At 40.1% G+C, this 13343-nt stretch overlaps 1 protein-coding gene across 1 annotated transcript; it reads left to right on the forward strand.

Annotated features, from left to right (window-relative positions):
- Window positions 1-1170: 1170 nt before the first annotated feature.
- Window positions 1171-8359, forward strand: hibadhb (3-hydroxyisobutyrate dehydrogenase b). The gene is made up of 8 exons (XM_059338259.1): window positions 1171-1278; window positions 2495-2655; window positions 2747-2856; window positions 2940-3061; window positions 6197-6330; window positions 6465-6541; window positions 6645-6801; window positions 7698-8359. Exons 1-8 carry the CDS (start codon window positions 1209-1211, stop codon window positions 7857-7859), a joined length of 993 nt encoding a protein of 330 aa, XP_059194242.1. The 5' UTR covers window positions 1171-1208; the 3' UTR covers window positions 7860-8359.
- Window positions 8360-13343: the final 4984 nt, after the last annotated feature.

Here is a 13343-nt window from a genome sequence, read left to right on the forward strand (position 1 = left end):
GATTTACCATAGGTGGCTATGAGGAGATGATTTAGGCAAAAGAAACAATTTTGACAAAAAATGACTTAGGCCCATTTTATACAGTCTATGCTTAGGCCATTATTTTAACAGTGTGACGATTTGAAAGCTATAAGCAGTGGCAGAATTTAACTGACTTAACAATTTAAAGGTACTTGTACTTTACTTACTGCTGCTCAACTTTACTTTACTCCACTGTACTCAATTGTGCTTCACTGTATTTTTTTCAAAATGTATTTTTAGTGGTTGATTTGTATGCAAAACTCTTACATGACGAATTAAAGCTCAATACATTAATAAAATAAAGTGTTTTAAAAAAAAAATTCAGGTAATTTATAATAGTAAATGTAGAGTTTATGATGTTAATGTGAATTTGTAACATTTAATTATAACTAGACCCACCTCGGCCAATTCTTACACTAAAAGCTTACAAATTTAAGTATCAGTTATAATAATTAAATAATAACACATGTCGTTTATGATGAGCATACTCTCACCACTGTATTAAAAACTTGTCAGAAACACTGAAACACATCTTGTGACAATATTTTGTGGCCCCCACCTTGATATAAAAGTTTAATGTGAGTTTTATATGAATGGCACTTTACCGTGTTGTGTGTGGAAGGTCCCTTTAATTACTGTTTTTGGTAATTTTGTGTCTTATTTTGTAATTTTGTGCTTTTTTAATAATTTTATGTCTTTTCTAAGTAATTTAGTGTTTTTTCAGTCATCTTGTGTCTTTTTTTGTCATTTAGTGTCTTTTTTGTAATTTTGTCTTTTTTGGTCATTTTGTGTCTTTTTTTGGTCATTTTGTGTCTTTTTTTTTGTCATTTTGTGTCTTTTTTTAAGTTATTTATTTATTTTTCTGTCATTTTGTGTCTTTTTTTTCGTACTTTTGTGTCTTTTTTTGGTCATTTTGATACTGCCTCCAGGTAATTTGAGTTTGAGAACCCTGCTTTAGAGGTTCATATCACTTTTTGGAAATGTACAGTCATAAATATGCAAACTATAGAAGAAATGAAACAGATCTATGTGTTGATGCGGAAACACGTCACACCTTAGTCCCGCCCCTACAGCTCATTGGCTGGATCTGGGAGGCCGTGGTGTGCAGGTCTGTCATTTGATTGGCCGGAAGCACAGCCATTAAGCACGTACTATGACGTCAGACGTAAGGTCAAGAGGAAAGAAGCATGGCGGCCGTGTTGAGAGGGTCTCGGTACCTGGCTGGAAGGTGCTGCCAGCATGTTGACTTTGCTTTGGGTGAGTAGAAGAACCAGAGAGCGGACAGGTTCAGTCTCTGCTGACTGGAGAAGCTAATGTTGCTACTTCAGCGCTCTGTGTGGCATCAAAACACAACTTTGGCTTGAAATGTTTGAGAAGTTTGAGGTAATTATTGCTACTCTGAGTTTAGCTGCAGCTGCAGAGCTCCAGAGATCATTTACTCCTTCAGGAGCTTCTCTGGTCCAGTCCCGTCGTGTTTACCTGTCGGAGCTACATGCTAACAGCCGTTAGCAACATTTAACAAGGCTAACGGTTGAAATGATCGTCATGTGCTGTAGTGTCCTCCTGTGTCCTGTTCTCTTCATTAAGGGACATTATGTAATGTCACCCTGCACTATGTCATGTCACTTTATAGAAAGATGGAAGTGGCCTCTTGTTGCCACTTAAACAAATTAGATTTTGAGAGTGAAACCCCCTTAAATATCATATTTAATATTTTATTTATCTTGTATTCCTGCTATATCAGTTTACACATCAATCCCTTATGTTTTTAGCTGCAGTATCTTATGTTAGTAAAGAAATGGTAATAAAACAAACTCGGGAAATGTTTTTAACTTTAGTTATTTATTTGACGCATTTCCTACAATAAACTGGTCTTTTACAGAGTGTTCTCTTATCTGGAATCAGTAAATATTAAAGGCTTGCTACCATCAGATTAGATGACTTTGGTACTGAAGGGCAGCTGCATTGGTATTACACACACCAATGGACATTAAACATGTTAGGACACTACATCTGAACATTTCTTGGACTGGAAATGTTTAATTTTAAATTATTAATAAGAAATAAAATGACTAAAGATATTACAGACAAAATTTGGTGGGAAACGAAGCTTTGACTTGGAAAACTTTAATATCTCCGATGCTGAATTTAGTTTTTTACACAGGACACATAAACTTTTCTCCTGGGTGAAAGTCACGATCCTCCATTCACCCCAACAGAAACTTTAACGTCTCCAACAGTGCAACAGTTTAATACAGCACAGTAATCAATAAACATAAAGTAATAGATAAACATGTTTCACCTTGTGTTGCATGTTGTCTTTCAGTTTGGTTATTATTGGTACATAATAAGTTATAATAGTTGGGTGTGATGTTAGGATATCTGTATGAGTATTTTGGTTAATGAGAAGCATTTTTGTAATGTGAATAGGATATTGTTCTTATCATTGACCCATATGGCCATCATATTGTAGTCTCCACGAGGTCTATGGCCTCGAAGACCCCGGTGGGGTTTATCGGTCTGGGCAACATGGGGAACCCGATGGCCAAGAACCTGCTGAAGCACGGATATCCCATCATCGCTACTGACGTGTTCCCCGAATCCTGCAAGGACGTTCAGGAGCTGGGCGCTCAGGTGGGAGTGAGATGTGTTCAAGCCCTTTTCATTTTTATACAGTTTTCACATGTTTGTTCTCTTCTTACTTCATCATTTTGTGTTTTTGCAGATTGTGGATAATCCTGCTGAGGTAGCAGATAAAGCTGACCGCATCATCACCATGCTGCCCTCCAGTCCCAACGTCATCGATGTTTATACTGGACCCAACGGCATCCTCAAGTACTCTGCTTCCTCTTCATATGTTCACAATAACCTCATGGATTCATGGCATTCTGGGTCTAAATGTGTACTTTTCTCAACAGGAAGGTGAAGAAAGGCTCCCTGCTCATCGACTCCAGCACCATCGACCCGTCGGTCTCTAAAGACATGGCTGCTGCTGCAGAGAAGATGGGGGCAGTTTTTATGGATGCACCTGTATCAGGAGGTACATTTTATATTTTTGATCAAGATACAGGTTGTTTAATATCTCTTATATGTCTGCTATTGGAATACATACACTGGGTTTCCGGTTATGAAAGCTGAAATTAGTGAACGGTCCAAAGACACGGGGCACGGAGGGGCCGAGAGGAGAGTTTATCAAGTTTAAATAGAAAAAAAAAATCTATATGTGGCGTGCAATGTTAATAATATGGCAGCAGTCAGAAATAAATCAATCCATGGGAAACCTTCAGTAGCAGTTTATGTTTACAACTAAAAGTATAGATTCAAATTCTGTTGTAGTTTTGTGCACTTCATGCGCTTTTCAATGAAGTCTATGTATTGTATGTGTTATTCTGATGAAATAGTCAGAAAGTGACTTGCATCTTGTTTCATCATACAACAGTTAAAAACACAAAGATATTTATTTTACCATCACAGAACTTGTGAATTTATTGCCATTTCTGCTTATAAGTACATAGGCAGCTGCATATATCGTTACTGTAACGATAAATCAATTATCCAAATAGTTATAGATTTCTTCCTGTTGCTTGGTCAACCCACTAGTCACTTCAGCTCTAAATTATGGAAAGGTGTGTATATATATATATATATATATATATATATATATATATATAGCATTCCAGCTTGTGTTCATGAGTTGTGATGCAGTACATACAGTATACAGTATATATATATACAGTATTCAGTATGTCTGGTATGTGTAGAATGAAGGGTTGACATATTCACCAGCTGCCTTAATGTTGAGTCAAGTTGAACTGTGAACTTTGCATTTCAGCGTTTTTTGTTTTTTCTAAATCCAGTGTTGCCACTTTAGCTAAAGTCCCGGTTAGAAAACGTCCCCAGCAGCGTCTGTGAGGCGGAGCAGCTTATTGCTGTGACGTCTGTTCAGACCTTCTTGGGGGTCCAACGCAGAAAAAGCAGCTTGTTTGAACTCGGCCTCGTCAACGTCAAGATGGCCACTTTCTTTGAATTGATTTTGGTCCATTTTATAGCCCGGCCCTAAAGATTAGAGATGATTTATCTGCTTCCGTCCGGTGGTAGTGCACATGGATTAAAGTTGTCCAGCGTTCCCCCTTGAACTGGTTAGTGTGTGTGTGTGTGTGTGTGTGTGTGTGTGTGTGTGTGTGTGTGTGTGTGTGTGTGTGTGTGTGTGTGTGTGTGTGTGTGTGTGTGTGTGTGTGTGTGTGTGTGTGTGTGTGTGTGTGTGTGTGTGTGTGTGTGTGTGTGTGTGTGTGTGTGTGTGTGTGTGTGTGTGTGTGTGTGTGTGTGTGTGTGTGTGTGTGTGTGTGTGTGTGTGTGTGTGTGTGTGTGTGTGTGTGTGTGTGTGTGTGTGTGTGTGTGTGTGTGTGTGTGTGTGTGTGTGTGTGTGTGGTGCTGGCAGTTTAACTGGTGCAAACTGGAGAGTAAATCATACTTTGATATATCAAGTCAATCCCTAAATGAACCGTTTGAACGACTCCAGTGGTCAGACAGAAATCAAAGCAGCACGGTGGCGTGGAAGTGACTGTATAATCCAGCGTGCTTCAAGTTTAAACATAAAAGCACACATGGGACATAATTGAGTCAGCATGTGTCTTATAGTTTCTTCTTGTGAAAAAAAAATGTAAAGACCAGATGAGATAAGAGCCGTCTTGCATTTTTCGTCAGACTGGAATGTTTGCCAAAGGCAAAGGTGGAAGAGTAGAGACGCTTTATTCAGGAATAAGAGACGAGCATCTAACATCATCCTGCAGAACACAACCCACTAAAACTAGATAGTAGATAAAGATACTAACTCTGCTGCTTCTACGTTGGCTAGATTCATTTTATCTCCAGATTGTGTTGGACTAAACCGTGCTCCTCTAATCCTGGTTCTCTTTTAAACGTGTCAGTGAAGGTCACGTTTAAAAGGAATGCTTCCGCTGGAGAAAATCCACAAACCTGCTTTCTGCCAGCGTTGGTGTTTTAGACCAACAACACACTGAGAGAGACGCGTTCATAGTTTAGTTTGTTCTGAGCTTGAACTGGATATTCTGTACAGGTCTTACTGGTTTCTGTGCTGCAAGGATATATTGTGACCTGGTTATTAGTAGCTTTAGAAATATAAGAGCAGCTTTTCAAGAATTCTAATCATCAATCATAAATTAAATAATGTGAAGTTGTTAAAAATGTACTTGTTAATTATTTGTCTATATTAGTAGCTAATTACACATTAAACAGTAAACTATTCACCCTCTAATGTATTACCCGTCTGTTCTGTGTGTCACCTTTTGGACATTTACTGTCAGATCAGATTTCACTGTTCTGTAGTTTTCTTGTCAACTTCTCCAAGAAGTTAAAAGTTTTCTGCTGCAGCTTCTGATGGAGCAGTTCTTTGAAATATTGTTGCTGTGAATGGCAGAAATATCAGTCCCTTTGATATTTAAGCTCAGTTGGTAAATCTTGCTTTTTCCATCTGATTCTAGTTATTACCCTTCTGTATAAATGACTATTCCCCATTCTTTTATTATTGATCAGCTTGACTAACTGTAAGTTGTCAGGTTTGTATAAAAGCTGCTGCAGGATGAAGGAGGAAACTCTGACACCATCTTGGCTTCGCTCCATCGGCTTCCTGTAAACTTTAGGATTAATTATAAGACTATGTTGGTTAATTTCTTGGCACCCATGTGTCTTGCACCTGGTTATTGTCTGTTACTTAGTTTTTAACCCCATGTGAGCCTAAATGTACAGTTGGATCAAGTTTTTAAATGTTTTCTGACTCTTTGGACTGACTCGCCACTGAAACAGACTATTGTTCTCGTCCAGTTTTTTTTTTTTTTTTAAGACATTCTTTGAGTCCTGCTATTAACACCTCCCCCGCCACAATAGTTCCATCTTGGTTATACTACATGTAGCATTCCCACACCTCCCAGTATGGAGTTGTACAGAACAGTACCTCCCAGTATGGAGCTGTATTCTATATTCTCTCCACTGTAGACGTTTGGGTCCTAACCCACTGACCTGCAACACAACATTTGGTCTTTGGAAAGTTTAGATTGTTTTACTTTGAGCTTCAGTGTAATGTGTCAAAAGAATAGATTTTTTTACATATAATTCTATATAATAACCTAATTAACAATGATTCTGTGTATATTCGTAGGTGTGGGAGCTGCCAGTTCTGGTAAACTGACGTTCATGGTTGGAGGAGCAGAGGAGGAGTTCACTGCAGCCAAAGAGCTGCTCACCTGTATGGGAGCTAACGTGGTCTACTGCGGCCAGGTCGGAACCGGACAGGTGGGTCGGGAAAGTGTTTTTAATGTTTCAGGTGTCAGATGATAGTTTTAGATTGTCTTTAAAACTTTTTTGTAATTTGTTAATAAAAAATATGAGTCATTATTGACTACTAACATGGTGTAATCTGATTACAGGCTGCAAAAATCTGCAACAACATGCTTCTAGCTATCGGAATGATCGGAACGTCAGAGACGATGAACCTGGGAATCAGGTGAACGCTTCTGTTATAAATATCAGCTGTTTTATGATCATGGCAATAAATGGAGCAGAAATGCACTTTGTAAGTAAATAACATGGGATTTGACTTGATTCAGACTTGGCCTGGATCCTAAACTGCTGGCCCAGATCCTGAACATGAGTTCAGGTCGCTGCTGGTCCAGCGACACCTACAACCCGGTGCCGGGCGTGATGGAGGGCGTCCCCTCCGGGAACAACTACCAGGGAGGCTTCGGCACCCAGCTGATGGCCAAGGTCCCTTTAATCACCTGTTACATACAACATGCATCTCTTTAGGCCTTTACACCATCATTCTGAGGAAATAAAGCTTCTTGTATGCTAGTAATAGTTGTTCCTCCAAGCGTGGAGAAATGATGTCCCTATAAAAATGTGTTTTTTAGTGGACTGTTTACATTCTTACAGATGCACATTTCAAACCTTAAACACCTTTAAAATTTAACTGTTTTCAAGGTTTGGAATGTGCTTGAACCTTTTGCTGTAAATGTTACATAGGATGCCAGGTCTACTTGCAAACAGGTGAAACTTTTTAATTTGTTTCACTCTTGTAGAATGCTGTCAAACGGTTATTTTTGGCACAATAACATACATTTTACTGTGATTATGACTTTAATGTGAATGAGTATAGTGTATTTATTGTATTTACTTCATATAAAAATGTAATTTATCACTGATTTAAGGTGCTTTAAAAGCTCAAAAATGCACCTTGAAATGCTTAAAGTGCTTAAAGTTGATTTTGGAAAAGGTGTAGGAAGCCTGTATACTAAATGTATTTATTATAGGAAGCCTGTATACTAAATGTATTTATTATAGGAAGCCTGTATACTAAATGTATTTATTATACTAAATGTATTTATTATAGTTGGCATGAGTCGGTTAGGAACTCATTTCCGTGCCATGTGCCGTGCATGTGACAGGGATTTAAGTGACAGTGTTTAAAAAAACCCTCTTAGGTCACACCACTTAAATAATGCAATAACCTGCTCTGCAGTAGTTTACATGCCTCTTAAAGGATCCAGCCCGTATTATTACAATGTAAAGAAAATGCTTTGTGGTGAGTGGACTGGTGGTTTTGGTTTTATAGTTTAATTTTCCGCTCGGTTGGTTTTTCTAACGTATGTTTTCTTTTGCAGGATCTGGGTCTGGCCCAGAACACGGCCACCAACACGAAGACTCCGGTCCCTCTGGGCTCGCTGGCCCATCAGATGTACCGCGTCATGTGTGCTCGCGGCTACGCCAATAAAGATTTCTCCTCAGTATTCCAGTTCCTGCGTGAGGAGGAGGGCGGCCAGTAATCAGCCTCCAGCGCTGACAGGACTAACGTAGAGTAGTTAGGGTGCATTTCACCCCGACCACTTTCTGTTTCAACAACAAGAAGCCAACCAGCTCCAACACAGCGTGACATCATGTGAGCACTTCTCTCCTTTTGGAAATCCTGTTTCCTGTGTGATCTAGCCTTGATAATATGCAACACTCCTTTCAGATTTAGAATCAAGAGAACTGTCAGATATCCAGAGGATCAAAAGATGAATAGACTGTCTATCAGCTCTACTGATCTGATTATAAAGAGTCCAGAGGGAATCTGGAGTTTTAAAAGACCACTCATCAGTTCTGTTTTATCAAACACGGTTTAGTCTCCACATATTTATCTGTTTTTTGTGATCATTTCTTCATGTTGCTGTTTTTTTCTGTTCGTCGGGTTTATTTCTCTAGACATTGAAAATGTTACTTTGGGTTACTTTGAGTGTCATCATATCCAGTTAAAAAAAATAAAGACAAATTGTGATGTCTTCAACTTTCTCAACAATTAATTGCCACCTTCCTTTTGAATTTCAAACATTTTTCATTTCTAGATTTTAATGTTAAACTTTAGTTATATACTTAAAACTCTGAATAAAAGTTGGTGTAAATAAAAAAAAAAAAATAAAATTCTGTCATGGATTCAGTGGAATAGTTTTGCATGGACGCAGCTTAAATATCTGAATAATTGCAGTTGACAAACTTGCAGCCAAACCTCAGACACGCAGGATGAAGATGCTAATCCTGCTGGAAACAGCTCTAGATGTTAGAGTTAGGCCTTCCCAGTGAAACAGCTCTATTCTAGATGTCTCCCAGTGAAACAGCTCTATTCTAGATGTCTCCCAGTGAAACAGCTCTATTCTAGATGTTTCCCAGTGAAACAGCTCTATTCTAGATGTCTCCCAATGAAACAGCTCTGTTCTAGATGTTTCCCAGTGAAACGGCTCTATTCTAGATGTTTCCCAGTGAAACGGCTCTATTCTAGATGTTTCCCAGTGAAACAGCTCTATTCTAGATGTTTCCCAGTGAAACAGCTTTATTCTAGATGTTTCCCAGTGAAACAGCTCTATTCTAGATGTCTCCCAGTGAAACAGCTCTATTCTAGATGTTTCCCAGTGAAACGGCTCTATTCTAGATGTTTCCCAGTGAAACGGCTCTATTCTAGATGTTTCCCAGTGAAACGGCTCTATTCTAGATGTTTCCCAGTGAAACGGCTCTATTCTAGATGTTTCCCAGTGAAACGGCTCTATTCTAGATGTCTCCCAGTGAAACAACTCTATTCTAGATGTTTCCCAGTGAAACAGCTCTATTCTAGATGTTTCCCAGTGAAACAGCTCTATTCTAGATGTTTCCCAGTGAAACAGCTCTATTCTAGATGTTTCCCAGTGAAACAGCTCTGTTCTAGATGTTTCCCAGTGAAACAGCTCTATTCTAGATGTTTCCCAGTGAAACAGCTCTATTCTAGAGGCCTTCCCAGTGAAACAGCTCTATTCTAGAGGCCTTCCCAGTGAAACAGCTCTATTCTAGATGTTTCCCAGTGAAACAGCTCTGTTCTAGATGTTTCCCAGTGAAACAGCTCTATTCTAGATGTTTCCCAGTGAAACAGCTCTATTCTAGAGGCCTTCCCAGTGAAACAGCTCTATTCTAGATGTTTCCCAGTGAAACAGCTCTGTTCTAGATGTTTCCCAGTGAAACAGCTCTATTCTAGATGTTTCCCAGTGAAACAGCTCTATTCTAGAGGCCTTCCCAGTGAAACAGCTCTATTCTAGAGGCCTTCCCAGTGAAACAGCTCTATTCTAGATGTTTCCCAGTGAAACAGCTCTGTTCTAGATGTTTCCCAGTGAAACAGCTCTATTCTAGATGTTTCCCAGTGAAACAGCTCTATTCTAGATGTTTCCCAGTAAAACAGCTCTGTTCTAGATGTTTCCCAGTGAAACAGCTCTATTCTAGATGTTTCCCAGTGAAACAGCTCTATTCTAGATGTTTCCCAGTGAAACAGCTCTATTCTAGATGTTTCCCAGTGAAACAGCTCTATTCTAGATGTTTCCCAGTGAAACAGCTCTATTCTAGAGGCCTTCCCAGTGAAACAGCTCTATTCTAGATGTTTCCCAGTGAAACAGCTCTATATTAGATGTTTCCCAGTGAAACAGCTCTATTCTAGATGTTTTCCAGTGAAACGGCTCTATTCTAGATGTTTTCCAGTGAAACAGCTCTATTCTAGACGTTTTCCAGTGAAACAGCTCTATTCTAGATGTTTCCCAGTGAAACAGCTCTATTCTAGATGTTTCCCAGTGAAACGGCTCTATTCTAGATGTTTCCCAGTGAAACGGCTCTATTCTAGATGTTTCCCAGTGAAACGGCTCTATTCTAGATGTTTCCCAGTGAAACGGCTCTATTCTAGATGTTTCCCAGTGAAACAGCTCTATTCTAGATGTTTCCCAGTGAAACAGCTCTATTCTAGATGTTTCCCAGTGAAACAGCTCTATTCTAGATGTTTCCCAGTGAAACAGCTCTATTCTAGATGTTTCCCAGTGAAACAGCTCTGTTCTAGATGTTTCCCAGTGAAACAGCTCTATTCTAGAGGCCTTCCAAGTGAAACAGCTCTATTCTAGAGGCCTTCCAAGTGAAACAGCTCTATTCTAGAGGCCTTCCCAGTGAAACAGCTCTATTCTAGATGTTTCCCAGTGAAACAGCTCTATTCTAGATGTTTCCCAGTGAAACAGCTCTATTCTAGATGTTTCCCAGTCAAACAGCTCTATTCTAGATGTTTCCCAGTGAAACAGCTCTGTTCTAGATGTTTCCCAGTGAAACAGCTCTATTCTAGATGTTTCCCAGTGAAACAGCTCTATTCTAGATGTTTCCCAGTGAAACAGCTCTATTCTAGATGTTTCCCAGTCAAACAGCTCTATTCTAGATGCCTTCCCAGTGAAACAGCTCTATTCTAGAGGCCTTCCCAGTGAAACAGCTCTATTCTAGAGGCCTTCCCAGTGAAACAGCTCTATTCTAGATATGTTTCCCAGTGAAACAGCTCTATTCTAGATGTTTCCCAGTAAAACAGCTCTATTCTAGATGTTTCCCAGTGAAACAGCTCTGTTCTAGATGTTTCCCAGTGAAACAGCTCTATTCTAGATGTTTCCCAGTGAAACAGCTCTATTCTAGATGTTTCCCAGTGAAACGGCTCTATTCTAGATGTTTCCCAGTGAAACGGCTCTATTCTAGATGTTTCCCAGTGAAACGGCTCTATTCTAGATGTTTCCCAGTGAAACGGCTCTATTCTAGATGTTTCCCAGTGAAACGGCTCTATTCTAGATGTTTCCCAGTGAAACGGCTCTATTCTAGATGTTTCCCAGTGAAACAGCTCTATTCTAGATGTTTCCCAGTGAAACAGCTCTATTCTAGATGTTTCCCAGTGAAACAGCTCTGTTCTAGATGTTTCCCAGTGAAACAGCTCTATTCTAGAGGCCTTCCAAGTGAAACAGCTCTATTCTAGAGGCCTTCCAAGTGAAACAGCTCTATTCTAGAGGCCTTCCCAGTGAAACAGCTCTATTCTAGATGTTTCCCAGTGAAACAGCTCTATTCTAGATGTTTCCCAGTGAAACAGCTCTATTCTAGATGTTTCCCAGTCAAACAGCTCTATTCTAGATGTTTCCCAGTGAAACAGCTCTGTTCTAGATGTTTCCCAGTGAAACAGCTCTATTCTAGATGTTTCCCAGTGAAACAGCTCTATTCTAGATGTTTCCCAGTGAAACAGCTCTATTCTAGATGTTTCCCAGTCAAACAGCTCTATTCTAGATGCCTTCCCAGTGAAACAGCTCTATTCTAGAGGCCTTCCCAGTGAAACAGCTCTATTCTAGAGGCCTTCCCAGTGAAACAGCTCTATTCTAGATATGTTTCCCAGTGAAACAGCTCTATTCTAGATGTTTCCCAGTAAAACAGCTCTATTCTAGATGTTTCCCAGTGAAACAGCTCTGTTCTAGATGTTTCCCAGTGAAACAGCTCTATTCTAGATGTTTCCCAGTGAAACAGCTCTGTTCTAGATGTTTCCCAGTGAAACAGCTCTATTCTAGATGTTTCCCAGTAAAACAGCTCTATTCTAGATGTTTCCCAGTGAAACAGCTCTATTCTAGATGTTTCCCAGTGAAACAGCTCTATTCTAGATGTTTCCCAGTGAAACAGCTCTATTCTAGATGTTTCCCAGTGAAACAGCTCTATTCTAGATGTCTCCCAGTGAAACAGCTCTATTCTAGATGTCTCCCAGTGAAACAGCTCTATTCTAGATGTTAGGCCTCCCAGTCAGTGAAACAGCTCCCAAATGTTGCAGTTTGCATCGTGTCCCGCTGAATCAGAAGTCCCGTTAAAGCGGAACAAAGCCTGGCTGCGGGGCAGATGCAGGGCCGGATGCTCCCTGAACACATGTTCCAAACAAAGGACGCATCAACTTTTAGTCTTCAGGAACTAAGGGATTGAACGCAAATCTTTCTCTGGTGAAGATTTGATCGACTTTATTGCAGACACCACAACTGAAATAAGTTTGTGACTGCAACTTGTTTCTGCTGCATCTTGCAGCCAGCCTCAGTCATTCTGGGACGTGGACGCTTTTTCCCCTCGATCCCCACTGAGGCCGGCCAGGAGGGCGGCATGTTTCTGATCTATGTGCCAGGAGAGAGGCAGTGAGGGGCCAAGGAGCCAAGGAGCCAGGAGCCAAGGAGCCAAGGAGCCAAGGAGCCAGGGGTCACGCGATCACAAGACAGAGCCATAAAAAGTCCATTAAGCACTGCAGGCTGAGAGCCTGTTGTCATCTAGTTGATAGGTGCTGCAAACAGAGCAGAGCAGCACTTTGGTCTCAGGCCTCACACACACACACACACACACACACTAACACACACACACACACACACACACACACACACACACACACACAGCCTGACATCATCCGCGGCAGCGTGCACGTCATCCCTCTCACCGTAAAGCCTCTTCAACAGGTTCAATAAGTTCTGCAGGAGTTCGTGTATTTTTGTATTTTTACACTTTGTGATTATTTTGATATTCATACCACGTGCCTTTTTGCTTTTGATCGACTTTACCTAATTTTGCCGCCACACCATCAGCATCAGAAAATAGATGCATGCTTTTTGTTAACACATTAGACTGGAAAAGAAAAGTGGTGACTGGTCTTAGAATGTGTTTCCTGTTTTCTTGTTCCGTCTCGTTCTCAGTTCATATTCCAGCCGTTTACAACAAGCTGGCGTTTGCATCTGTTTTTTATATTTTGCATTTGAAGCATCGACTAATCTTTTCTCAAATATGTGTGGGTTTAATAATGGCATCTTTGTCCAATATTTATAGTGGGTGGGCTATATTGCAACAAAACATTTTTTTATAAATCCTCCGCAGACAAAACACCGCCAATAGGCTCCTATCATCCACAACCCATGGCAGAATTATCTCGGGTCTAGTTAGTCGAGCTCTTCTATCTTTTA

Source organism: Centropristis striata, chromosome 8 (genome assembly GCF_030273125.1).
Source record: "Centropristis striata isolate RG_2023a ecotype Rhode Island chromosome 8, C.striata_1.0, whole genome shotgun sequence".
In the NCBI taxonomy this organism is placed as follows: Eukaryota; Metazoa; Chordata; class Actinopteri; order Perciformes; family Serranidae; genus Centropristis; species Centropristis striata.

Excerpts from the sequence above, each read along its gene's own strand:
- hibadhb (XM_059338259.1), top strand. The coding sequence starts at position 1,209 with ATGGCGGCCGTGTTGAGAGGGTCTCGGTACCTGGCTGGAAGGTGCTGC. Across the intron at positions 3,062-6,196 it reads GGATGCACCTGTATCAGGAG|GTGTGGGAGCTGCCAGTTCT; the intron begins GTACATTTTATA and ends GTATATTCGTAG. Across the intron at positions 6,542-6,644 it reads ACGATGAACCTGGGAATCAG|ACTTGGCCTGGATCCTAAAC; the intron begins GTGAACGCTTCT and ends GACTTGATTCAG.